Raw genomic sequence first — 25,855 nt, forward strand, 5'->3', positions numbered from 1 at the left:
AGATCGGCCATATCAGGGCTGCTTAAAACAAAGCATCATTTATTTAATTATTTAATTATTTATCTAATAAACATATTTATTTAATATATTTAATTATTTAATTATTTATTTAATTAGTATATTTATTTAATTTATTTAATTATTTATTTAATTCAGATATTTATTTAATTAATATATGTTTTTCATTATTTAATTATTTATTTAATTAGTATATTTATGTAATTTACTTAATTATCTAATTAATATATTTATGCTATTTATTTAATTTTTTATTATTTATTTAATTAAGATATTTATTTAATTATTTAATCATTTATTTAATTAAGATATTTATTTAATTATTTAATTATTTATTTAATTAATATATTTATTCAATTTATTTAATTATTTATTTAATTAATGTATTTATTTAATTTATTTAATTTTTTATTTATTTAATATATTTTTTTAATTAATTTAATTTTTTAATTAATTATTTAATTAATATATTTATCTTATTTATTTATTCATTTAATTATTTATTTAATTAATATATTTTTTTAATTTATGTAATTATTTATTTATTTATTTAATTAATATATTTATTCAATTTATTTAATTATTTAATTATTTTTTTAATTAATATACTTATTTAATTTATTTAAATACTTCACTCATAGTTTTGGCATTTTTTTGGAGGGTGTCATTTTCATAAAATAGAGGGTCAGCACCAGAGACAGCGACCTTGAGTTTTGTCGCAACTTTGGGGTTGATTTTGATTTTCTCAACGACCTCTTTCTCCTCAGCTGTTCTTTGGTTATTGATAATCGTCTTCATGTATTGTTGGAGGTTATATTTTTTTAATTCGAGCGGAGTGATGGCCGTCGGATATATGTATGGCTGTAGGCAATATTTTAGTTTCTTAATTTTTTCTTTGTTCTTTTTATTTTTCTGATAATCGTTTTTCTGTTTTGGGGAATTCTTAACTTAGTTTTCTTCACAGGTCTTGGTAGGGTGTGTTCAGCACATATGTTTGTGACGGTGTCTACAAAGACCTTCCTAGATATTTTGGTGCTGGAGGAGGTGTGTGAAAGACCAGTCAACATGTGATTGACCATTTATGATTGCGTCCCAGTCGGGATCATAGAGATCCATTGTATCAAATGGATGGGCTGGAGAGAGGTCACTAGGATTAGCTTTCGGCTGGTGGAATCTCAGGTTACAGAGAACCATGTCATAGTCTGAAGGAAGGGTTTTTCTACTGAAATATTGTGTATTGTGTTAGTGTGGTTACTAAACACAAGGTCTGAAATGTTCTGAAATCTTATTGGTGTAAGCACAAGTTGCGGCAAGAGAAACTCATTCATAAGTCGAGAAGTGACTCTGCTGCTTCTTTGTCAGCAATTGAGGTAGGAATTCCTAATTTCAAACAGTTTGTAGACTATCAACATAGGGCAGATTAAAATCTCCCATTATAATTGTGTTATTACAAAGGCAATGTTGAATAAAGCATTTAATACTGTTGAGGCGTTCATTAAAGCGCAGTATGAGTGTTTGAGGAGACCTATTCAGCCTAACTACTATCAGGTCATTGGTTTTGTGGTGCACGGTGACCGATTCACAGTAGCCATTGGAGAATGTCTTGTTTCCATCTGCCGAAAAGGAATCATGCAGGAAAATGGCAGTTCCATTCTTCCTTCTGGCGGCCCGATCCGCGCGGATGGTTGTGAAATTCCTCACTTTCACTTCAGCTTCCAAATGAGAGTTGTCAAGTTGGGTCTCGGTAAGAATGAAGAAAGGGATGTGGTGTGGATGGTCACCAACCCAATCCTCTATGAATTGGATCTTCCATTTTTGTGTCTTGATGGGGGGACTGACACCATTTGCATTGAGTAGAAATGTGGAGGCCAGCGTAGTGGCGGGTTTTGACTGTTACAGGGGAGTGTGTGTTAGTGGCAGCAATGTGGGGAGGTGGTGCTCTGGGGTAACAACATAGGATTGTATTGAATGATGGCTAAAAGGTTTTTTTGTATCTCTTTTGTCAGATTCAACATGGCTAAAAAAGAATTTTCTTCCTTTAAGAGCTGTTTTTGACTGGAGGTGTGGTTACACGGTTGGATAGGGTTGTAGTTTCCACTTTTGTTGTGGTTTTTGTTGTTTTTTTGTCTTCGTGAAGAGACTGGACCAGCATTACTGTGGCAGGGGGTGTTTTTACTGTGATTTGTGTGTTGGCTCGGAGTACCATTTCTGTTGGTGCGTCAGGCCCTTGGAATATAAGTGAAGGGACAGTCATGCAACAGATAAAGTTTCTCGCATTGGGAATACTGGCAGATTCTTGTTAGAGTCGTGGGGGACAGATTCTGCTTCATAGATTTTTTAAGGCTTCTTTTTATACTACTGTAGGATTGAGGTGGCGATGTGGGGGAAGAAAGCAGTGGTTTCTTTTCAGTATTTGAGGTGGAAGAAGACGATGGTGGCAGCGGTGGTGATGACGATGAAGATGACGATGACAATTGTGGTGGTTGCTGTGAGAGTGGTGAGTGAGAGAGAGAGGTTCAGTAAATCAGCCATTACGCTGGAATTTAGGAGCGGCTCTTCCTGTTGTTGCTGTTGCTTTTCTCTGGTCATAATTTTCTGGCTATTGTTGTTGTTGTTTCGCTTGTTGTTGTTCATGATTTCCTGGTTGTTGTCGGTGTTGTTGTTGTCGTTTTGCTTCTTATTGCTGTTCGTGATTTTCTGGTTGTTGTTGTTGCTGCTGCTGCTGTTGTTGTTGTTATTGTGCTTGACCAATATTTGAAGAGCAAATATATCGAAGTCTTTCAAAATGACCCTGAATTAGTTTGAAGAAAACTTCGATGTCCTTTAGCTTGCTGTGTATCGGCTCAACAGATGGCGTGTTTAGTATTTGCGCTGCTTTTTCGGCAATCTCGTTTAGATATGAAATGTTTATGTTTTCTGTTGGGAAAGAGAAAACCCATATGCTTATTAAGAGGTTAATTTCATTATGAGACCAATTTCGTTTCTTCTAAGTCTTCTGGTTAGTCACCATGGGTTTTTCCTCTAGGTTTTGTTTTGTTTCAGATACATGTATATATTCCTTCTTATGTGTGTGAGGCCTTGATTATCTGAAGATATTAAAGAAGTGTATAAAAGAAGTGTATATATAGGCGCAGGAGTGGCTGTTTGGTAAGTAGCTTGCTAACCAACCACATGGTTCCGGGTTCAGTCCCACTGCGTGGCATCTTGGGCAAGTGTCTTCTGCTATAGCCCCGGGCCGACCAATGCCTTGTGAGTGGATTTGGTAGACGGAAACTGAAAGAAGCCTGTCGTATATATGTATATATATATAAGTGTGTGTGAATATGTTTGTGTGTCTGTGTTTGTTCCCCTAGCATTGCTTGACAACCGATGATGGTGTGTTTACGTCCCTGTCACTTAGCGGTTCGGCAAAAGAGACCGATAGAATATGTACTGGGCTTACAAAGAATAAGTCCCGGGGTCGATTTGCTCGACTAAAGGCGGTGCTCCAGCATGGCCGCAGTCAAATGACTGAAACAAGTAAAAAGAGAAAAAAAGAAAAAAGAGAAAGATAGATATATTCTACATTATGGTTAAGGGCTTTGGGTTATTTGCCTATTTGTCGTTAAGTGAAAAAAATCTTACGAGTTTGTAGGTAAACTCGTGGTTACAAATATACATATATAAACGGTCAGTTTGGCTTCGTAGCTGTGTAGTTTGCTATTGACTTCGGCAGAGGGAAGCAAAACACCACTGTACACTTCAAGTGTTCATGAGTATACAACAGGCATCTTTCAGTTTCCATCTATCAAATCGACTCACAAGTCTTTGGTCAACCCGAGGCTATAGTAGAAGACATTTACCCAAGGTGCCTTGATGGATTTTTGAGTATATTAATTTGAATATTCCCTGAATTCAAATATGTCGATACAACAGAAACGGTCGACGGCTTTCTTTGGAGAATTCAACAATTAAAGATGTGATTTTCTCTATCCCTAGTTTTGTGGTCTAATACTCTGAATTTCTTCAAATTCTTCTAAATGCTATTTAGATCTATTCGTCATCCATAAGGAATTACTTTCGACGTGTATTCTACTTGCATTGATTGGTGTCTAATTGCTGGATATTCTTAACCAAATTCGGTTAAAGATGGGTGATTTATTGACATCTGCTTGGATTTTTAAATCCCTTTTTTCTTCTTAATATATATGTGTGTGTGTGTGTGTGTGTGTGTATATGTATATATGTATGTATGTATTATTCTTTTATACTATATGCACAAGGCCCGAAATGTTGGGGGAGGGGGCCAGTCGATTAGATCGACCTCAGTACGCAACTTAATTTATCGACCCCGAAAGGATGAAAGGCAAAGTCGACCTCGGCAGCATTTGAACTCAGATTGTAAAGACAGATGAAATACCGCTAAGCATTTCGCCCGGCGTGCTAACGTTCTGTATGTATGTATGTATGTATGTATGTATGTATGTATGTATGTATGTATGTATGTATGCATGCATATCATATATCCCCTTTTTATATTATCATCTTCGTTATTGCTGTCATCATTGTTTCAAATACTAGCTGCTGAAGTGTCTTCGGTGGACAGTCGAATGAAATCTTCCATTGCCATCGAAATGATGTTTGGCGTCGGATACGTAATCTTGTCTCTGCTGACTTACTTTGTGAGGACCTGGAGGACTTTGATGATCATAATATCCATCCCGTCACTGGTGCTCGCTACCACCTATCTCTGGTAAGTATGCATATGTGTACGCATTCATATATGGGTATATGGTCAATGGATTTATGTAAATGTGACTGCATGCATATATATATATATATATATATATATATATATATATATATATATATATATATATATATACAGATGGATTTAAGTATGTGTGGGTGTATGGATGTATATTTCTATATCTGTATGGGTGGATGTATGGATAGATGGATGGATTTCTCTGTGTGTATGCGCGTGTATGTTTGTGTGTGTGTGTGTGGACATGTGTGCATGTAGGTACAAACCGTCACGTAAGCTGGTGGCCACTAAACTTGCAACCCTAACAAGCTCGCTTGGGAAGGAGGGTGGGGGTGGGGTTTGTTTATATTAGACACCCTCCAGGATGAGAAGCAAAACCCGTCAAAGGACAGCTGAGGGTGAGAAACCCTTAATCTTTGTTTAGATATCTCTCTAGGGGAAGGAAAACTTTGATCTAACCCCTGTACCTTCGTTTGAATCCAATTATGTAGATTTGTTCTTCTTTTGGGGCGAAAGCATTCGATGTTTAGAGACGAGTAACTTAAGAAGCTTTAAATACAGGCTTCACCTGACTTTTAAACATCTTTATTAACATCAAAGATACAGGTGTGGCTGTGTGGTATGACGTTTGCTTCCCAACCACATGGTTCTGGGTTCAGTTTCACTGTATGGCACCTTGAACAAATGTCTATTAACTTATTTGTCTGTATGTATGTATGTATGTATGTATGTATGTATGTATGTATGTATGTATGTATGTATGTATGTATGCATGTATGTATCAGAGTGTGTGTTCATATATGTGTGTGTGCATGTGGTTGTATTTTCCGTTTTCTATTTGCAAGTTTCCTGGACGAGTCTCCCCGATGGCTCCTCAATAAAAAGAGAACAAAAGATGCCAACATAATTCTTAGCAACATCGCCAAACTGAATAAAACAATTTTGCCTCAAACAGAAATCGTCAACATTTTCTCATCGAACAACAAAAATGTAGAAATCTGGAAAATGTTTACCATTCCTCAGCTTCTAAAACGGACCCTAATTTTGATGCTAAACTGGTGAGTGATATTACATTTACCATTTTCTGTGTGTTCTTTATCTTTTATCGTTTACTTGTTTCAGACATTTGACTGGTGCCATGCTGGGGCACCGCCTTGAAAAACTTTAACTTGAATTAATTGACCCCACAGAACATTTTTATGCCTGGTGCTGATTCTGCTGATTTCTTTTAAACCATTAAGTTATAGGGACATAAACAAACCGGCACTGGTCGTAAAGTGGTGGTGGTGGTGGTGGTGGATATAAATACATACACAAAGACACACACATATAGCTCTCTCTTTCTCTCTCTCTCTCTCTCTCTCTATATATATATATATATATAATATCTGTGTGTATGTATATATATATATATATATGTATGTATGTGTGTATATATATGCATGTATGATCTGTATACATATATATATATTAATATTTGATTAACGGAATATGGAAGGTACGAAAATGTTTGTTAATCACTACAGTTCTTTCTACCCATCTAGCATCGGTCCCTCATGGCTGGAATTCTGAACATCTGATTTAGGTGTATCTATCAATGTAGATGTGTCTTTTCGGGTGATTTCAATAGGTATCTCGCTAAAATAAACTCTGTTTCATAAGATCCCTTCTCGGCCTTCGTGTATAGAAATGCCAAATTAAGTTATACACCTTCATTCTTATAGAAGATCCATAACAAATATCAAATACGTAAAGAAACAAATACACAATATAGCAAAAACGTATATACATATATGATGGGCTTCTTTCAGTTTCCGTCTATCAAGGCCACTCACATGACTTTGGTCAGTCCATGATTAGGGTAGAAGACACTTGACCAAGGTACCGCGCACTAGGACTGAACTTGGAGCCATGTGGTTGGGGAGCAAGCTTCTTACCACGCAGCCATGCACGCACCTATATTGATCAGAATGATGCAGATATTTGTGGCAGTTTTCTTGCAAGAAATTCATGTGGAGTTAAACTTGAAAGAATATCAAAGATACTAAGTGTGCGAGGATGCTTACATGAAGATGAAATAAAGGAATTCTTTTTAGAGCAAAGCAAAGAAGGATAAAATGAGAAGTAAAAACTTAGTTGACCCTTTTGATATCAACCCACATGAGAATGTCCCTTGTTGTATCATACAGACTTCCTGTTTGATCTCATTTGAAATTTTCCATTAAAAGTTCATGTTTATTTGTGTTCCAGTCTTAATTACGGGCAACTCATTTTATTAAATTCTTCTTTATTTTCAAAATTAATTGAAACAAAACTAACATTTTAAAACAAAACCATGGTAACGAAAGGGTTAAATCTGAACAAGCTCTCTGAAGACTTCACAGGCCCTCAACCACATCCCTGCTCACCGCTATCAGGGTGGATACAGCTATCCGCAAGTGTGAGGTCAGAGTGGCTGTTCCAGTGCATCTGGGGCAACACCTTTTCTATTTTGTCTGCGGGGGACCATGAGGCGAACTGACAAACTGTTACAGTAGTTGTCTTGTTGTCTATATTAGACAATTAGTTGTATAACTTTACTTGCTGTTGGTTTCAATGTTCAAATTATCATAATTCTCTCTAAGAAATTACGTAGCCATCTAACCAGGGTTTGATCTGCAATTTTTGTGCATTTTTGTACATTGTATAAAATCTTTCATTTCTTTTCTATAGGGTGGTTGTGAGCATGGTATATTTCGGCCTTACTCTTAATGTCGGCAAATTGTATGGCAATTTCTATATGAATTTTTTTTTTAATTCGGTTGTCGAGTTTCCGGCCTACATTCTGTGCCTCCTTCTGTTAAATCGTATCGGAAGAAAAAAATTGCATAGTAGCCAGATGGTTTTGGCTGGAGTCACTTGTATTGCTGCGATATTTCCCGTCCTCTATGGCACAAAAGGTAAACAAATCAATATTATTGTTGTTGTTTTTTCTTTTTATCACAGGTTTTGTTAGAACTGGTACTTTGCATGCGTAGCGGGCTTTCTAACTACAACCTACGGTACAATGCTATCCGGTCTTTACAGCTATCTAGTACTTTCCTGATTATTCTGGCCGGGCTAAGGAGGCAAACATTTTGTAACAGTTCTACGGGGCACTTTATTACAATTTCCTTTATATGCCCCTTCATGCCATCGGATTTTGTTCCCCAAACCCAACAATAATTGGCATTATCTTCAACGTCTTCATTTTCCATAGTCGGACGATTTCGTACTTAAAAGGGTTGTATTTATGTTTTCGCCTTCCTTCTTGACTATTCGTTGGTAAAAAAGACATGCTACATCAACTATATAGCACATATGGTGCATCTTGTTGACCACCACTAGTTTAGGTCTGTTATGCCCTAGCACCTGATCTGTTTGGGTTGGAAAATCCCAGAGGGATTTGCAAGTCTCCAACTCCGCCACTCTCTTCGGTTTGTGCTCATACCACGTCTTGCCTCTCTCTAGCCCCCACTTTTCGCGCAGTGTCCAGTGTAGCACTTTCACTACCTGGTCGTGTCGCCACAACTTGCAGTAGTTTGGGGCAAGTCTAGGACATTCGTTCCTCATATGGACAATTGTTTCATCCACTCTATTACAGATGCGGCACAGCAGAGACTCTTGCTCATAAGGTTGATCCTCCAATTCATGGCCAAAGCTTGGTCTTGCACTGCCAGTATAGTGCTCCGGTCTCTTTTTTTAGGGTTCATTTCATCAGCCAATCCCACCTATTTTCCAGCAACTTCTGTTGTGGTTCCATGGAACTCACTGTGTAGTCCATTCTTTCGTAATGCTTCTTCATGTCCGTTTTTTACTTCTTACTTTGTTTCTCCTTTCTTCTCTGCTCTCAATATTCCCCGCTTCCTAAATGTCACCAGCAAGGTTTCCTTACTTTCGACTAGGTAATCTCATTAAACTCTCGAGTTCGATACGCACGCAGATCTTCCACACTTATCAGTCCCCTTCCTCCATTTGCTCTCTTCGTGTAATGGCAATAAGTGTCTGCACGTGGATGATGGGCTCCATGCATCATTAGGAGCTTTCTTGACTTCTTGTCCCTCTCATTTAGCTTCTCCTCTGTCCACTTCAGGATTCCAGTGCCATATCGAACTACTGCGACTGCGCATGAGTTTACTGCCGGATTTAGGTTTCTGACATTCAACTTTGAAGCCAATATTTTTCTCACTCGCCACAGGTACTCTCTTTTTGTCTTTCTCTTCAAGCCGTTGTGTTTGATTCCATCTGCCTCAGATATTCCCAGGTATCTATAGCAGGATTTAGGTTAAATTACCTTCATCAGCAATCTATATGCTGCAACAACAACAGCCCGAGTAATCTTGATAGTTTCAATTATATTTTTCGTCTAGAACAGCCCAAGGACCGAATCTGTCTTTTCAGTTTCAACTTTGAGCTTACGTCGATTAATGCACCTCAGATTGGGGATCCTTCATCCTGGTCTTCTCTAATACATCAGCACAGCATCCTCACTATATCTTGTCAGTCATCATCGTATCCTTGTGCTATAGCTCTTCCTATTACTTCTGCTTCATTTCTTGAGAATGCATTTACATTTACACTTTGTTCTATGTCTTCGCTGCCGTTATTTATTTCTCTGTTCTCGCTGGGAACGTTATCCGTTCGAGAAGTATTATTTCTATTTTCTACTTTCCTTTCTATCTCTTCAATTTCCATATCTGTCAACCACCCTTTTGCTCTTATTGTTCTTGCCTGGCCGGCTAGCCGTTGCCCGCTTATTTCAAAGAGTCCTATTTCATTCCATTTTGCTTTCATGTGTTGTCGAAATCCCCTTCTCCTGGGTTCACTCTTCATCCAGCATTCAATTACCGTTCAGTTTGTCTCCTTATCCCACCTTCTTCTCTGCCTCTGGCTTTGTGTATAAGCAGTCCCTGGATGACGACCGGCCCTGCGCTGCTCAATCACAGGCCACCTTCCGGGCGAAAGGCTTTCACTTTTGTTTCCAATCTTTTAGTAAACATTTTCTCTCAACATTGATGTTTGTGTTTTAAGATTAACCACCAAGTGGTATTGTGAATGAGACTAGGGAGATGAAAACTGTAGAGAAGCCCGCATATCGAAATCAGCCATTCTACCACAATATTGAATAATAAAACTTCCATTTAATCCGGTCTTTCCATTATTTTATCCAAACTCTTTTAGTATGTCAGAATCATTGCTGCACCAGACAAAATGCTTAGTGGCATTTCTTCTGGTTTGTGTTCTGGGTTCAAATCCTGACATGGTCGTTCTTGCCTTTCATTCTTTTACGATCAAAAAGCTAAAGAACCAGTCAAGCACTGGATTCGATGTAATGTTCCATATGGTCAAATGGTTCCTTGCTCCGAGTTTCAGTGGGGTCACAAGTTCCCATGTGGTCTCCAGTCACATGCATACACACACTTTGGGATTGTGGGATCCATAACAGCTCATCTTGCTGTTGATTGTTGACCATCGCAGAGGATCCACTGACCAAGTCTCTGCCAATTATTGAAGGAGACATAGCCTGGGTTCCAAGGGAGTTTCTAGAGACATGCTTCAAAAAAAGCTAAGGGGTCACTCACTCCTTGTGGGCTTCCAGCATGCTGGGTAGCAACCCACAATTTGTGAGGGCCTGTGCTTTGTGAATGTGACTGGGTAGATGAAAACTGTAGTGAAGCCCACTTATAGAGGTTATGTACAGCTGAATCAGCCATTGTGTTTTTTTTGATTTTACCTGAAAATTATATTAAGGGTCCACATGTCTGTGAAATACCGAAAGGGATTTTTTTGTTGTTTTTACTTAAGAATTCTGTCTTTTATCTTTTTCTTTTTCAGCCCATCGATGGATGGTAACTGCCAGTTCGATATTAGGCCGTTTGTTTATCGCTGCAGCTTTTGGAATCGTATATTTATACACTTTGGAATTATATCCAACTTGTATAAGAAACGCTGCATTGGGGGCTTTGTCCACCTTTGCCCGTGTTGGTGGGGTTTTGGCACCTTACACTTTCAATCTAGTAAGTATTTAGATTCTTTCAGACTTGCTATTTGTTTTGTTGTTCGCCCCTTTTGTTAGTCCACCCATCGTGAAACCAGCACAACTAGTAAAGAGACGGAGCTAGGCTTATCTTTCTATGGATTTACATAACAACATACGAATAAAGAAATATTATCCATTAGACCAGGCACAATGGCTATAAACTTTTTGTTACCGTATTTGGGATGAAATACTCTGTATTTGTTGTGTAAATGACCGTGGGAAGTGAATTGACGAGAATGGCTCCTTTGTACATGACACGGTCGATACAAGGAAAAGATAAATGCGTATATGAGCTAGAAGGAAAAGACAGACACAACCGGGTAGAATGTTTAAGAAAAGATTTTATTGATAGGTTAACATGTGTGTCTGTGTGTGCGTCACATATACATAATATACAGGCCATCATGAGAACAAAGTGTGTGTGTACAAACATGGATGTATGCGTGTGCGATAAGTACAAAGCGTTGAAAGAATCTATAACATGACGTTAGAAGAATGTTCAGACACAAGGATGATAAATACCAGTGCGTAGTCAAGGTACATGATAGTTGAAATGCTGTAACAAGAAGTTGAGGCGAAGAAGCAGAGCCTGTGCGGTACGTGTCGTACAAGAAGTTGTGGCTACGATGCTGCTGCCGGTCACTTGGTACAAGGATTTCTCGCAGGTTGTATTTGCTGTTAGCCATGGTGAAGTGATTCACGAACAGTGTTGTGTTGGAATCTGTGCGAATGTTGCTTATTGCTGTGTACGTAGAGAGATGGTGTTGAGAGATGATAAGTGTGCTTGTTCAGTAATGATCTGGGGCCAAACAACAAAATAAACAAAACATGCTTTTAAATTGCTGTCCCTTTTTCTGTATTTTTTTTTCAGTCAGATTTGGTTCCTGGCAAGGTTGGTCGAATACTGCCGATGGTTCTTATGGGAGCACTTTCTGTAATCGCGGGGCTATTGTCATTGTTGTTACCCGAAACAAACAACCGGAAAATGATGGACAACTTCAATGATTTGACCAAATCTGGACAAATGGAGTTAGTGTAGGTGTCTCTCATGTGATTTAAACATCATCCTTGTCAACACCATCATCATCATAACACTCAGTAGTAGCATCATGATTGTCATCATCATCATCATTACCGTTTTCATCAACATAACCATCACCATCGCCAATGTAATTATCATCTCCATTATCAACATCATTGCTATCATCATCATCATCGTTGTCATCATTATCACCATCATAACCATCACCATCAGCTGCATAATAATTATCATCACCATCATCATCATTATGAACCAAGAAGCCAGCCTTTAATCGATCATTCGACTTGCTAGAAATTACACCCTGTCACCTTAAAGAAAAAGAAGGACGCGTTGAATATTGAGGCATAATGGTCAGAAAACAAAGCAGATTGTTTAAGGGTGGAATGCTTTTGACCCTAGGTTTCTTCAGTCAGAAATAATCTGGGTTAATTGGTGGCAGTTTTTTGTTTGTTAAGGGTCTGAGCCCATAGCCATTGTGGAACTCTTCAACTTTGGTAACTCTGATGCCGTTAGCATTTCTCTTGTTGTGTTGTAAGTGAATGGCCACTGGGAGAAAGTGCCAGAAGAACAATGTCCTGGAGAGGAAAGATTAACTGTTGTTGTTAGCAGTGCTGTAGCATGGGCAAGACCAAAGGACAGTTACTATGGACTCAAAATTCTTAGAGGTACAAAATCCCAAAAGAAAAATTAAAGTGGCTGTGTGGTAGTTTGTACACACACACTTTGTTATAGCCTCGTGCCAACCAAAGCCTTATGAATTGATTTGGTGGACAGAAACTGTATGAAGCCTGCTGTATGTATAGATAGATATAGTAAGTTTTTGATGATTTTACCCCTATTGGATCTACAAATAACATATATGTATGTGTGTGTGTATAGAAGAAGAAAAAGGAAATGGAGATTGGGAAGTTAAGAATTGTTTATCATTAACAACTAATCAATTATCATCCCTTACAGCTGTTTCAATTATTACTCTGGGAATATCAATTAAATATTAAATTCATATGACCTGAGCATAACTTCAGAATAAAAATATATACCAATGGCTGTCTTATATGTGTTTATGGAATCACTATAGCAGACTTTTATATGAATATAAGCTATGTTTTTGTATATACCTATTATTTTAAGGAAATTAATCTTTTATTTATATTTTAAGGAAATATTACGTATTGAATCAGTACTTCCCTGGATGAAACCATCCCCACATGAGATTAACACAACCTTTAATCGAATATATATATATACACACACACACTCACGTGTGTGTATATATATGTGTGTGTGTGTGTGTGTGTGTGTATGTGTGTGTGTGTGCATGTATTATATATGTATATTTGTGTATGTGTGTATATGTGTGTGTGCGTTTGTGTCTGCGTTTGTGCCCCCGCCTCTACCACTCTTTGACAACCAGCATTGGTGTGTTTACCATTCCATAGCTTAGTGGTTCAACAAAAGGACACCAAGAGAATATGTTCCAGACTGTAGAAAAGAAAAAAATACTTGGGGTCGATTAATTCACTAAAATTCTTCGAAGCATTGCCCCAGCATGGCCACAGTCTCATGTTTGAAATAATTAAGAAATAACAAATATAAAAAATAAAAGTAGCACATTTTCGCCACTTACAATGTGATTGCTTTGACCCCTTTTGTTGGCTGCCCTTGCAATGCCACTAGAGTTTAATGCAGGGCAATGAAGAGTGGACACTGTAGGAGTGAAAAGAGGAGGGGAAAACGAGTGAGTCAGTGATACCTGGATGGATATGAGCTGAGACTAGCTAACTCCCAGGAGCAACAGCAGTGGAAGGGAAAGTTTGAGCAACAATAACATCATTGATTTAATAAGAACCTTAATCATCATCTGCATCATCAGCCACAGCAATATCGTCTTCCTCCTCCTCCTCATCATCATCATCATCACTATTGTCATCATATTTCAAATATTAAACATTATTTTACTAAATGTCTGATTGGCTCTTTCCTCTTTTTCTTTCTTTCTTCCCTTCCAGTACTAAAAAGGATGCAATTCTAAAAGAAGAAACTCACCCAATGAAACCGAGACAACCTGCGGAAGATATAAAGTCTTAATTTACGTATGTATGCATATACGTACGTACACGTGAGTACGTGTGTGTATGTATGTATGTATGTATGTATGTATGTATGTATGTATGTATGTATGTGAGGACACACACAGATGAACAGACAAATAGAGAGATAGATAGACCGATAGATATATAGATAGATAGATCGACAGACAGACAGACAGACAGATAGATAGATAGGTATGTTTCTTTATTGGTCACACAGGGCTGAACACAGTGGGGACAAAATACAAAGTAGAGCTTTTCTTTTTGGGAAGAAGAAGAGAAAAAAGTGGGTCGAATTTCGATCCGATCAATAGGGATCGTGTATCACAGAAATGTCAATGTAAAAGGGGAAAACAGATTAGGTTTATCCGAGAAAAGAAAAGCCTACGGAAAAGATAGATAGATAGATAGATAGATAGATAGATAGATAGATAGATAGATAGATAGATAGATAGACAGACAGACAGACAGACAGACAGGCAGACAGACAGACAGACAGACAGACAGACAGACAGGCAGACAGACAGGCAGACAGACAAATAGATAGATAGATAGATAGATAGATAGATAGATAGATAGATAGATAGATAGATGATTGATTGGTAGGTAGGTAGGTAGGTAGGTAGGTAGGTAGGTAGGTAAGTAGGTAGGTAAGTAGGTAGGTAGGTATGTTTCTTTATTAGCCACAGAAGGCTGCACACAGACGGGACAGATTACAAAGTAGAGCTTTTCTTTTTTGGGGAGAGAAAAAAAAGTGGGATAGGCTTTCGATCAAAAGGGATCGTAAAAGGGAAAGAAGAAAAAAAGGGAAAAGAAAACGAAAAAAAAACGATCAATAGGGATCGTGTATCACAGTGTTATGATGTAAAGTGTAAAGGGGGAAGCAGATAAGGTTTACCCGTGGAAAGAAAGGCCTACGGAAAAGACCACGGAAAAGACCACGGTAACCTCGGCCATTAATGTTACCACATTTGTTTGCAAGTAGGTAACCCTCTGTTTTAAATTTTCCGGATTCATAGGATTATGCTGAAGGTGGCTTCATCATTCAAACGTGCCATCCTTGCTACATTCACCCATCTTTTTTTGAAACATTCGCTAGACAAAACTTGCCTCTCTACTCTCACTTTCCTTTTCAAATGATACTTGAAGAATTTGATGAGAGATTGACCAGAGAGGAAATTGTTTGTCTCCATTCCTTTCAGACGCGTTCACCAGATACATTCTTTCACCACAGCCACAAGGATGATGAAAATAGCTCTTCCTTCCCGTTTGAAGGAAGGAGGCATGACAATATTGACGATAGACTCGGCTGATAAACCGACTCGTCCCACACAGGACAGCAGTCGTTCGACATAAGCCCACAGGTCGGAAATTGTTGGACACAGCACGAGTGCGTGCAGAATGGTTTCGTCGCTCTAACCGCATCTCGGGCAGGTCGGCCCCGTGTTTCTCGAGCCGTGTCTGTAGAGCTTATCCCGAACGGGTAGCGCTTCTCGGTAGCACTGCCAGGTCAGGGATCTCCGGAAGTTGTCCATGGGCCCTGGCCCGAAAGTCGTCCTGAATAGGCGGGTCAGGTATTCCTCGTCGACGCCCAGGTTCGCCCCGAGCTCGTCGTCGTACCTCCCCTCCACTAATCCCCTATAGAATGCTTTGGTTGTGTTGAAGTCACTCAAGATCAAACCGGGACGGCATAGTTGCTTGAGAGCAACGCGGCACTCGCGGTGTCATTCGCCCTTCCTCGGCCTCTTTTTGATCCAGGACTGCAGTTCAGTCATGGAGACGAGTTGCGGGAAAGCGTGCCTCACAAACGGCGACCACATCTGTTCACCGTCGTCTACGTAGAGCCTGCGATGTCGCAGTCTCAGCGCGTGTCTGCACATCATCAACCACAGCATGCCCAGTCCTCCTTTTAACGGGTGTTGACAGCAAATGGATCGTCTGACCATCGGGACGCATCCTTTCCACAAGAAGCGAAAGAGAATGCGTCTTAGTTTGGTGATGGTAGGATCAGGACAAGGCACGACGGTCAGGCAGTAGTAGATGACGGACGCGATGTACGAGTTCGCCACCTCCGCCCGACCTTTTAGGGGCAGTTTCCTCTTGGCCCATGTTTGGCTGAGAGTGACTACCCTACTCGTTATCTCGTGCCAGTTCTTCTCCATTTGGAGGTCCGGACCAAACCAGACCCCGAGCAACTCGACCGGACCGTCGGTCCAGCGTCCCACGACGGAGGCGCTGGTGGACGGCATGGGCTTGCTTCTCCAGGTGCCGAGTCGCAAGCCCACTGATTTTTCCCGGTTGATTTTCGCTCCTGTCACCGCTTCGTAGTCTTTCAGTGTCTCGCCGACCAGCTCGATGTGCTCGTGGCTAGACACTATGACGGTGACGTCGTCGGCGTATGCAGACACGCTCGTCCCGCATCCCAGCTCTCGCGGGATGCCCCTCAGAGTTGCCAGCTTCCGCAATAATGGCTCGAGAATCAATACGTAGAGAAGCGATGAGAGGGGGCATCCCTGACGGACCGAACGTGCAATGTCGAAAGGTCTCGATAGATGTCCATTTACCTAACGAATACCTCTGTACAAAGTGGTTATATAGCCGCGAAAGACGGGACCAAAACCAGCCGCTCTGAGGACAGCCTCCGGGTATCGATGGTCTACCCTATCGAAAGCTTTCGATTGATCCAAATTGATCAGCGCCCCACCCATGCCAGGTTCCTTAACTACCCTGTCTATGATGTAGCGCATCAGAAGGAGGTTGTTATGGATACTCCGGCCCGGCACGGCGCACGTTTGCGCCTTGTCAACCAGTTTCTCGATGACAAGTACCAACCTCTTGGCTAACACCTTGGCCAAAATTTTAGAGTCTGCATTAAGCAGAGTGATAGGCCTAAAGTTTTCTATTACATCCCCCTTGTTTAGATCTTTCCTCAGCAGTGTTACGGCTCCTCGGCTCACAAAACCAGGAATGCTCCCGTTTTGCTGCCAGTTGCAGTACACCGCTGCCAAGACGTTTCCAAACAAGTCTGGCATACAACTGTAAAGCTCGTAGGGAAGACCATCCAAACCCGGCGATTTGTCCCTCGAGCATTCTGTCATCGCGTCCCGCACTTCCGCCGCCGTGATGGCACCTTTGCAGCGCTCTGTCTCTCTTGTCGAGAGTCATGGTAGGCTGTGTAGGTAGGCACTGAAGTCCACCTACGTTCTTGCCTGCCACTCGTCCCGAACAGTCGGGCAAAATGCTGTTAAATGGCCTCACACATTTTACTTGGCTTGAGTAATTCGCACCCCTGTTCATCTACCAGAGACCGAATGGTGGCTTTGTTGCCCTGTTGCGCCTCTGCCACCCGGGCCTCTCGCGCGGCTCCAACACCTTCGTTCCTTAGAGCACGCATCCTAGCTCTGACAACACACCTTTCGTGTTTGGTGTTGAAGTGTTGGTCGAGGGCCAAAACGTCGGATGCGATTACGCTTCTAATTGCACATTCTTCATTTTATTTTTTGTGACCCTACGGCCAAGTTATGTAGGGATCATCAATAAATTTTCAAATTGGAAGGACTTTGTGGAGAGGTCCTTGGCTCTTTCTTCACTATCGAATCGAACTTCGATCGTGGCAAATTTGTTTTCCTTCGTGATGTAGTCTTTAATGGCCCATATAGGCTTTAAACATTTTTCAACATTTTCTTGTGTGGCCTTTTCATATAGCCTTGTTTTTAGGTTGAGTGTCTTGTAAATAATTGGGGTTTTTTTTCGATTTTATCTGTGATTTCTTGTGGCGTCCGTAGTTGTATGCTGGGGTCGTCTCTTTTTAACATTGCTTTACAGGTAAGTAGTTCATCGTTCGAAAAAAATACGAGTGGTTTCTTTAGCTTTAAAGCTGCGGCAAAATTGTTTTCGGTATTCGTGTTGGTTGTGGTAGTGATGGCGGTAGTGGTTCTATCAGTAGCTGAAGCAGTAGTAGCAGAAGCGCATTCTAAGGGCCGTGTGCGTTCACACGGAACGGCTTTGTTTTCAGCTTCCTTCGCCTCTAGCATTGGTAGAGGCGGGAAGTAGGCCTTGTGGTTTCGCTTAGCCATATTCGTTTAGAAATATGGCTAGGAAATCAAAGAAAATGGAAATGTAAAACAAGTTTGAAACTGACCTCAAGGGTCAGTCCCTCCCTTGAAAATACACTCAAATGAAAGCTGGGTGCTTTACACACCTTGTGTGCAAAAATTGGAACCAAATGTGTGCAGTAGAAGGTCGAAAAAAGGTGTTACCTGCGGAGCCGATGCGACATCACGTTAGTCGAGATATGACCGCGTGTGTACCGTTGGCGATTTTTTTCCTCTGTCTTCCCTTCTCTGGATTTTTCCTTCTCCTATGTTTCCGACGAAGAGCTCCGCTCGAAACGTTAATCCCTCCTTCTTTCCTTCTTTCCTGAGCGTCCAATAATACTATATTTGTTCCACGTCCTCGCGTTGTTGTGTCTTTTTTGTGCTTTCTTGTTTGGATTAACTTTATATGTATGTATATATATATATATATATATACATATAGATAGATAGATAGATAGATAGATAGATAGATAGATAGATAGATAGATAGATAGATAGATAGATACACAGGCAGACAGACAAATAGATAGATAGATAGATAGATAGATAGATAGATAGATAGATAGATAGATAGATAGATAGATAGATAGATAGATAGATAGATAGATAGATAGTAGGTAGGTAGGTAGGTAGGTAGGTAAGTAGGTAGGTAGGAAGGTAGGTAGGTAGGTAGGTAAGTAAATAGATCATAAAAGTAAACAAGAAATGATACTAACGCACTACAGGATTGTAAAGGCATCTACTTATGTATATATATAAATATGTGTGTGTATGTGCGTGTGTATGTACATATACATACATACACACACACACACACACACACACACATATATATATATATATATATATATATATATATATATATATATATATATATATATATATATATATATAAGAATCAAATTTAGACAAATCAAGTTGACATATTCATTTATATTTATTCAGCCCCAGACCCAACATGCATGAATTTCCACAAAAGTATTACTCTATATATTATATCTATACATTTTTTATATGTTTGATGTATTGAATATACTTTTGGAGAAATTGTTGCATGCTGGGTCTGGGGGTGTCGTTTCTCGGTCTGTTTAATCTCATTCTTATTACCATTATTTTCGCCCCTCTGTCCCCAAACAAAACTTGCTTGTTCGGTGTGCACCCGCCCTTTCCCGCCCCCACCACCAATACCGGATATCTCTATCTTCCCACCACCAATATCGGATATCTCTATCTTCCCACCACCAATACCGGATATCTCTATCTTCCCACCACCAATACCGGAAATCTCTATTTTCCCACCACCAATACCGGATATCTCTATCTTCCCACCACCAATACCGGATATCTCTATTTTCCCACCACCAATACCGGATATCTCTATCTTCCCAACACCAATACCGGATATCTCAATCTCCTCACCATCTACACCGGATATCCCTTCTTCCACCACCGTTACCTGTGACTATTCTCCCAACCCCTCCTCCTCACTGGGATGTTCTCTATATATTACCTGCACTTCTCTCTCTCCTAGGGCAAATGCAACCATCCCAGCTGCTCGTCCACCCACCCACTTAACCGGCTATCTTACGTTTCTTTCTGTCTAGAAATTTATCACCACCACTACCAAATTTCTCTTCTCCCAATTCCCCCTCCTCACTGGTGCTGTTCCCTATATTACCTGCACTCTCTCTTTCTCTATCTCTCGCCCTCTTTTTCTCCATCTCTCTACTGGGACAAACGCAACTAGGTTATCTGCCCACCTACTTAACCGGCTATCTTTCGTTTCATTCTCATTCTATGAAGAAACATGCCAACAACTACCCATGAAGTTTTCCTTGGCCTTATCAAGTGAAGGAGAAAGCTATTCGGCTGTCCATGTGTGCTTGTTCCTGAGTGTGAATGCGCTTGTGTATTTATAGGGATGAGCTGGTTTCCTCTCTCTGTCTGAACCCTTCCCCTCTGGTGGTAGCCTCCATTATACCTGCAATTCCCCTCTTCCTAGACAAACGCCACCAGTATTAGCTAACTCCCTCCTAACCTAACATTGGAATATTCATATTTTTGCTACACTGCTTAAATCTACATCATTTGATGACCATAATGTTTATGCTTACAACGCTGCTAACACCGTCTCCTACCTCCAGTAGGGGCAATGATCTTAACATGCTTGAATGCTTGAATGTTGTCAGGTCGGAAGAGAGAACACATGAAGCATGCCTAAAAAACGAACACCAAAACAACCTCCCTCTCCTTTTCAGGCGCTGAATAACATCCCTTCTCCCCAAACCTCACCCCACATTCCCTTTCCACTTTTCAGAGTTGGCACTGTCAATGTTGGCACACTGAAAGGTAGGTCTAGTGAGATTGTAGAGATGCTTGAAAGGAGACGGGTTGATGTATGCTGCATACAAGAGGTAAGATGAAGAGGAGCTTCAGCTAGGGTCCTCACAGGCAAGGCACATAGGTATAAAGTCTTCTGGCAAGGTAACATGGATGGTGTAGGGGGTGTAGGCATACTCCTTGCGGCGAAATGGGTGGATAGAGTCATAGAGGTTGTTAGGGTATGTGATAGGGTGCTTAAGCTCAGGCTAGTCCTGCAGAACAGCACAGCTACAATTATCTCCGCCTACACCCCACTTGCAGCGCTAGCAAATGATCAGAAGGACCACTTTTATGATACCCTTCTACAGGCTACCTCAACGACGAGTGGCAATGACCTCATCTTTGTGGCTGAAGACTTTAATGGGCATGTTGGGCAGCAATCTGGTATCTTCACTGGGGTACATGGTGACCATGGAATTGGCACCCGAAACGATGAGGGAACCAGGCAACTGGAGTTCTGTGATGCATGTAACCTTTTAATCTGCAACACTAACTTCAGAAAGCCAGACAGCCATCTGATAACCTATCAATCGGGGGACTCTGCTAGCCAGATTGATTTCATCCTCACCAGACAGCGGGACACAGGGTTGCTCTTAAATACAAAGACCCTCCAGTGTGAAGAATGTACCCCCCAGCATAGGCTAGTCATTAGTGGCTTTAGGCTCGAGGGCAGAAGGATGGATACCATGAAGCAGACAAATCCAAAAAAGAAGGATTTAGAAGCCAAAGAACCCTTCACATGTTCAGAGATTTAGGGACATCCTCATCAAGAAATTTCAGGAGAGGGAGGAGGAGCTACAGACATCGGACATAGAAGAAAGCTGGAAATTCCTAGGTGACAGCTTGCTGAGTGCCACAGACCAAATCTGTGGTTTATGCAAAGTCCCTTCCAGACCTGGTGGTGGAATAGTACGGTAGACAAAGCCATTAGGGCAAAGAAACAAACCTGGAAAGCCTGGAAGGGTGGAGGTAGCAGGGAACTGTACTAGGTAGCCAAAAGGGAGCCTAGGCTGCAGGTATACATAGCCAAGGGCGAAGAGGAAAAGAAGTTTGTCAATATCCAGCGACGTGAGGACCAAAGAACTGAAGTATTTCGGATTGCAAGACAGTGTGTGTGTGAGAGAAAATTGTGAAGTCACGGGAGAGAAATGTGTCCGCTTGGATGATGGTGCACTTGCTTTCAATGTTTTTGAAAAGAAAGAGACTTGGAGAAGCCGTTATGAGAGACTGCTGAATGTGGAGAATGAATGGGAGGAGGAGAGCCTGCCAAGTGTTGACCCAGTAAAGGGACCAGCTATCCGAATAGACAGCTTCCTGGTAAATAAAGCAATTAAGAGTATGAAGCAAGGAAAGGCCCCCGGCCCATCAGGAATCACTGCTGAAATGCTTAAAACATCTGGTGATGTGGGCTATGGCCTAGTCACCTGCATTGTAAGCAAGGTAGTTCATAATGAAGTCATACCTAATGACTGGCGTAGCAGCACCATAGTCAACTGCTCCAATGGTAAAGGTGATGCTCTAGATAGAAATAACTACAGGGGTGCCAAACTGCTGGATCAGGTGATGAAGGTCATAGAGAGGGTCAGAGCCTATCTGATTAGGGAGAGAGTCTGCCTAGATGAGATGCAGTTCGGTTTTGTGCCGGATAGAAGTACCACTGATGCCATATTCCTGGTTCCACAACTGCAGGAGAAATAACTAGCTAAAGATAAACGCCTATACTTAGCTTTTGTGGACTTGGAGAAAGCCTTTGACAAGGTTCCCCGATCCCTTATCTGGTGGGCGATGCAGAAACTGGAGATTGACGGATGGTTAATAAGGGCTGTACAGGCACTATACAGAGAGGCCTTTTAGTAAGTTTAGGATTGGCAATGAGTATAGTGAAGAATTCCGGGTAGAAGTAGGGGTCCACCAAGGTTCAGCCCTCAGTCCTCCTTTATTTATCGTAGTCCTTCAGGCAATAACAGAGGATTTCAAGACGAGTTGGCCCTGGGAGTTCCTCTAGGTGACGATCTGGCCCTCATAGCAGAGTCACTACCGGAACTAGACAAGAAATTTCCGGTGTGGAAGCAAAGTTTAGAATCAAAAGGCCTTAGATTCAATGTAGCAAAGGCCAAAGTTCTAGTAAGTAAGAAGGCGAACTCATCGCACACACTTCCCTCAGGTATGTGGCCCTGCTCGATCTGTAGAAAAGGTGTAAGCTATGGACACATAAGAGGCGCAGCAACATCAAAGGAAGATTAACCGAGAAGATAGTTTTCGTGTGCGGCAGATGCACAAGGACAATAGACAGCACAGATGCTCCGAAAACAGATTCCATCACACTCCAGGGGGATAAACTAGAAGTAGTTGATAGTTTCCGCTACCTAGGTGACCAAGTTAGTGGATGCTCAGAGTGTCACCACTAGAATAAGAATAGCCTGGGCAAAGTTTAGAAAGCTTCTACTCCTACTGGTGATAAAGAATCTCTCGCTCAGAGTGAAAGGTAAATTGTACGATGCATGTATGCGAACTGCCATGCTTCACACCAGTAAAACATGGGCCGTGACTGTGGAGGACATGCGTAGGCTCGAAAGAAATGAAGCTGGCATGATCCGCTGGATGTGTAATGCCAGTGTCCATGCACGACAGTGTAAGCGCCCTGAGAGAAATGTTGGACATAAGAAGCCTCGGATGTGGTGTGCAAGAGAGACGTTAGCGCTGATATAGTCATGTACTACGGATGGATGAGAAGAGATGTGTGAAGAAGTGCCACTCCCAAAAAGTTGAAGGAATCCGGGGTAGAGGTAAACCCTGAAAGACATGGGATGAGGTGGTCAAGCATGACCTTTGAACGTTGGGCCTTACAGAGGCAATGCCGAAAAACCGAGACCTCTGGAGATATGCTGTTATTGCGAAGACCCGACAAATAAAGTGAGTCCACGGAGTATCTACACCAGCTTCACATAACCAGCCCCTGCCCATTCAAATTACCTTGGATCGTAGGACAATCTACCTGCTGTGCTTACCTTGGATCGTATGGCGACCTGCTGTGCTTGAGGAGTCCTACTGAATCAAGTACATCAACATCAAAATAAGAATCAAATAGAATTTGTAGTTGTGAGACCCGTGCCGGCGCCACGTAGAAAGCACCATCCGAACGTGGCCGATGCCAGCGCCGCCTTGACTGGCTTCCGTACCAGTGGCACGTAAAAAGCACCAACCGATCGTGGCCGTTGCCAGCCTCCCCTGTCACCTATGCCGGTGGCACGTAAAAAGCACCCACTACACTCACGGAGTGGTTGGCGTTAGGAAGGGCATCTAGCTGTAGAAACTCTGCTAGATCAGACTGGAGCCTGGTGCTTCCCAGACCCCAGTCGAACCGTCCAACCCATACTAGCATGGAAATCGGATGTTAAACGATAATGATGATGATGAACTTCATTTGCTTAAGTTTGTTTCTTACTTCTACAATATTCCAACGCCTCATGTTTGAATATCTTGAACACTTCAATGTGAAGTTTATGCATTGGAGGAAATCTTTTTCCTAACGTTTCAGCTGCATTTTCATGTTGGGGAAGAGATGGAAGTCTGCAGGTGCTATATTTGGTGAATATGGCGAGTGCGGAAGCGATACCATGTTTTTGGGTGAGAAACTCAGAAGTGAGAACTCAATGACATGGTGCACTGTCATCGTGAAGAATTCAATTGTTCACGCTCCACAGATCCATTTGCTATCGCTGAATGTCCTCCTTGAAACACTTCAGAACCTCACAGTAAAACTCTCGTTCAACAGCCAGGCCTTGGGGGATGAATTCTCGATGCATAATACTGTGAATGTCGGAAAAAACGATGAGCATGTTCTTGATTGAGGTACAGCTCTGTCATGCCGTCTTTAATCGTAAAGACTGCTGCCTTAATCGTAAAGAAGAGATGGCTGCGTTGAGATGACTGCTGCTTTGTCTCAGAGTCATTCCCCACAGACCCAACTCTTGTGATGATCCTCAACACGAAGGTTGGATTCAGCAGATGGACATCTGGACAGGCTTCGGAACGAGATTCTTTATACTCAGTGGTCATCAGGCAGGAACAAACTTGGCAGAGACACATCATATGTTCAATTCAGACGTTAGGACTGCCTCCATGGACCTATACAATAGATCAACAACATCAACAATGTCGATGATTCTCCTCCGACAATCCTCATGCATAAGCTGATAAATGTTTTCCACATTTCCCAGGGTGCCGCTCATGACAGGTCTTCCAAATTGCTCGTCGTCTTCCAAGAACTTTCTTCCACTTTTGAAGCACCCATGCCACTCAAAGCATTTACTTCTTTATTGCCCACAGAAGGCTAAACATAGAAGGGACAAGCAAGGACAAAGGGATTAAGTCGATTAGATCGACCCCATTGCGTAACTGGTATTTATTTAATCGACCCCGAAAGGCAAAGTCGACCTCAGTGGAATTTGAACTCAGAACGTAACGGAAGACGATATACTGCTAAGCATTTCGCCTGGCGTGCTAACGATTCTACTACTCAAAGCATTGCGTACGACCCATTGCGTCATTGCCATAAGCTTGCAGAAGTATGCTTGATTTCTCTGTAGTAGACTTCCCAAGTTTAAAGCAAAATTTCACGTTGGTTCATTGTTCCATTTCCTGTCCAAGGGAAAATTTCGAATTGTGGTTGTAATCGTTCTGCACATTCGTCAATGTGTTAACTGAGGTATATTTGGCGACATTGTGGGGAGGAAATGTGTTGTCTGTGGACCGTACATCTCTTTCGGATCGAATTTCCTGTTGAGCCAATATAATTTCGATGATAGCCCGAGCCTCTAATCATATAAATGAGGTTTTCGGAGGCGCAAGTGAAGTTGGATTTGATCTTGAATATTTGTCCTAGTCTGAAATGGAATTCCGATCCTTCTAACAGATTAGGACATGTTCCACAATTAGGGCAACCAGACTTTACAATTCTTGCGTTCGTTGTTCTAGAGGATATTTTGTCATTGGTAAGAATTTTCTTCAGTATCTTAAGCTGTTTGCTGCTCTAAATGCTTTTATGGTTACATACAATCTCCTTAAGTATGGGGTCCTTATAGAGTATTGGGAGATTTTGGGCGATGATATTGAATACTTCTTTGTTTCTGGGGTTGTATGTGGAGACATAAGATAGTGTTTTAAGGGTAGGTGTATTGTTGTGTTTGGCTTTTCTTAATGTTTTAATATTAATCGATTTTGCACGTTTAATTCCTTCGTTTATGAGGTGAGGTGGGTAGTGCCTCTACTTCAGTACGTTTTTAAGCTCTTGCAATCTTAGTTCTCTGGTATTTTTCGGACACTATGCTGCAAATCCTTCTTGCAAGGTTGAAGGGGATATTTGTTTTGATATGTCGCTGGTGACATGAGCTAAATAATATTGTGGCCTTGTAAAAAATG

At 41.2% G+C, this 25,855-nt stretch overlaps 1 protein-coding gene across 2 annotated transcripts in view; it reads left to right on the forward strand.

Annotated features, from left to right (window-relative positions):
- Window positions 1–25,855, forward strand: part of LOC115215458 (organic cation transporter protein-like) — a 68,115-nt gene that overhangs the window by 34,499 nt on the left and 7,761 nt on the right. For both annotated transcript variants that reach the window (XM_036506072.1, XM_036506071.1), the window contains 6 exons: window positions 4,579–4,750; window positions 5,611–5,823; window positions 7,478–7,704; window positions 10,619–10,800; window positions 11,695–11,858; window positions 13,875–13,958. In XM_036506072.1, the coding sequence (XP_036361965.1) occupies window positions 4,579–4,750; window positions 5,611–5,823; window positions 7,478–7,704; window positions 10,619–10,800; window positions 11,695–11,858; window positions 13,875–13,953 (1,037 nt within the window). In that variant the 3' untranslated portion in view covers window positions 13,954–13,958. The remainder of the gene's footprint in view (window positions 1–4,578; window positions 4,751–5,610; window positions 5,824–7,477; window positions 7,705–10,618; window positions 10,801–11,694; window positions 11,859–13,874; window positions 13,959–25,855) is intronic.

The sequence above is a fragment of the Octopus sinensis genome, linkage group LG9, assembly GCF_006345805.1.
Source record: "Octopus sinensis linkage group LG9, ASM634580v1, whole genome shotgun sequence".
Classification (NCBI taxonomy): Eukaryota; Metazoa; Mollusca; class Cephalopoda; order Octopoda; family Octopodidae; genus Octopus; species Octopus sinensis.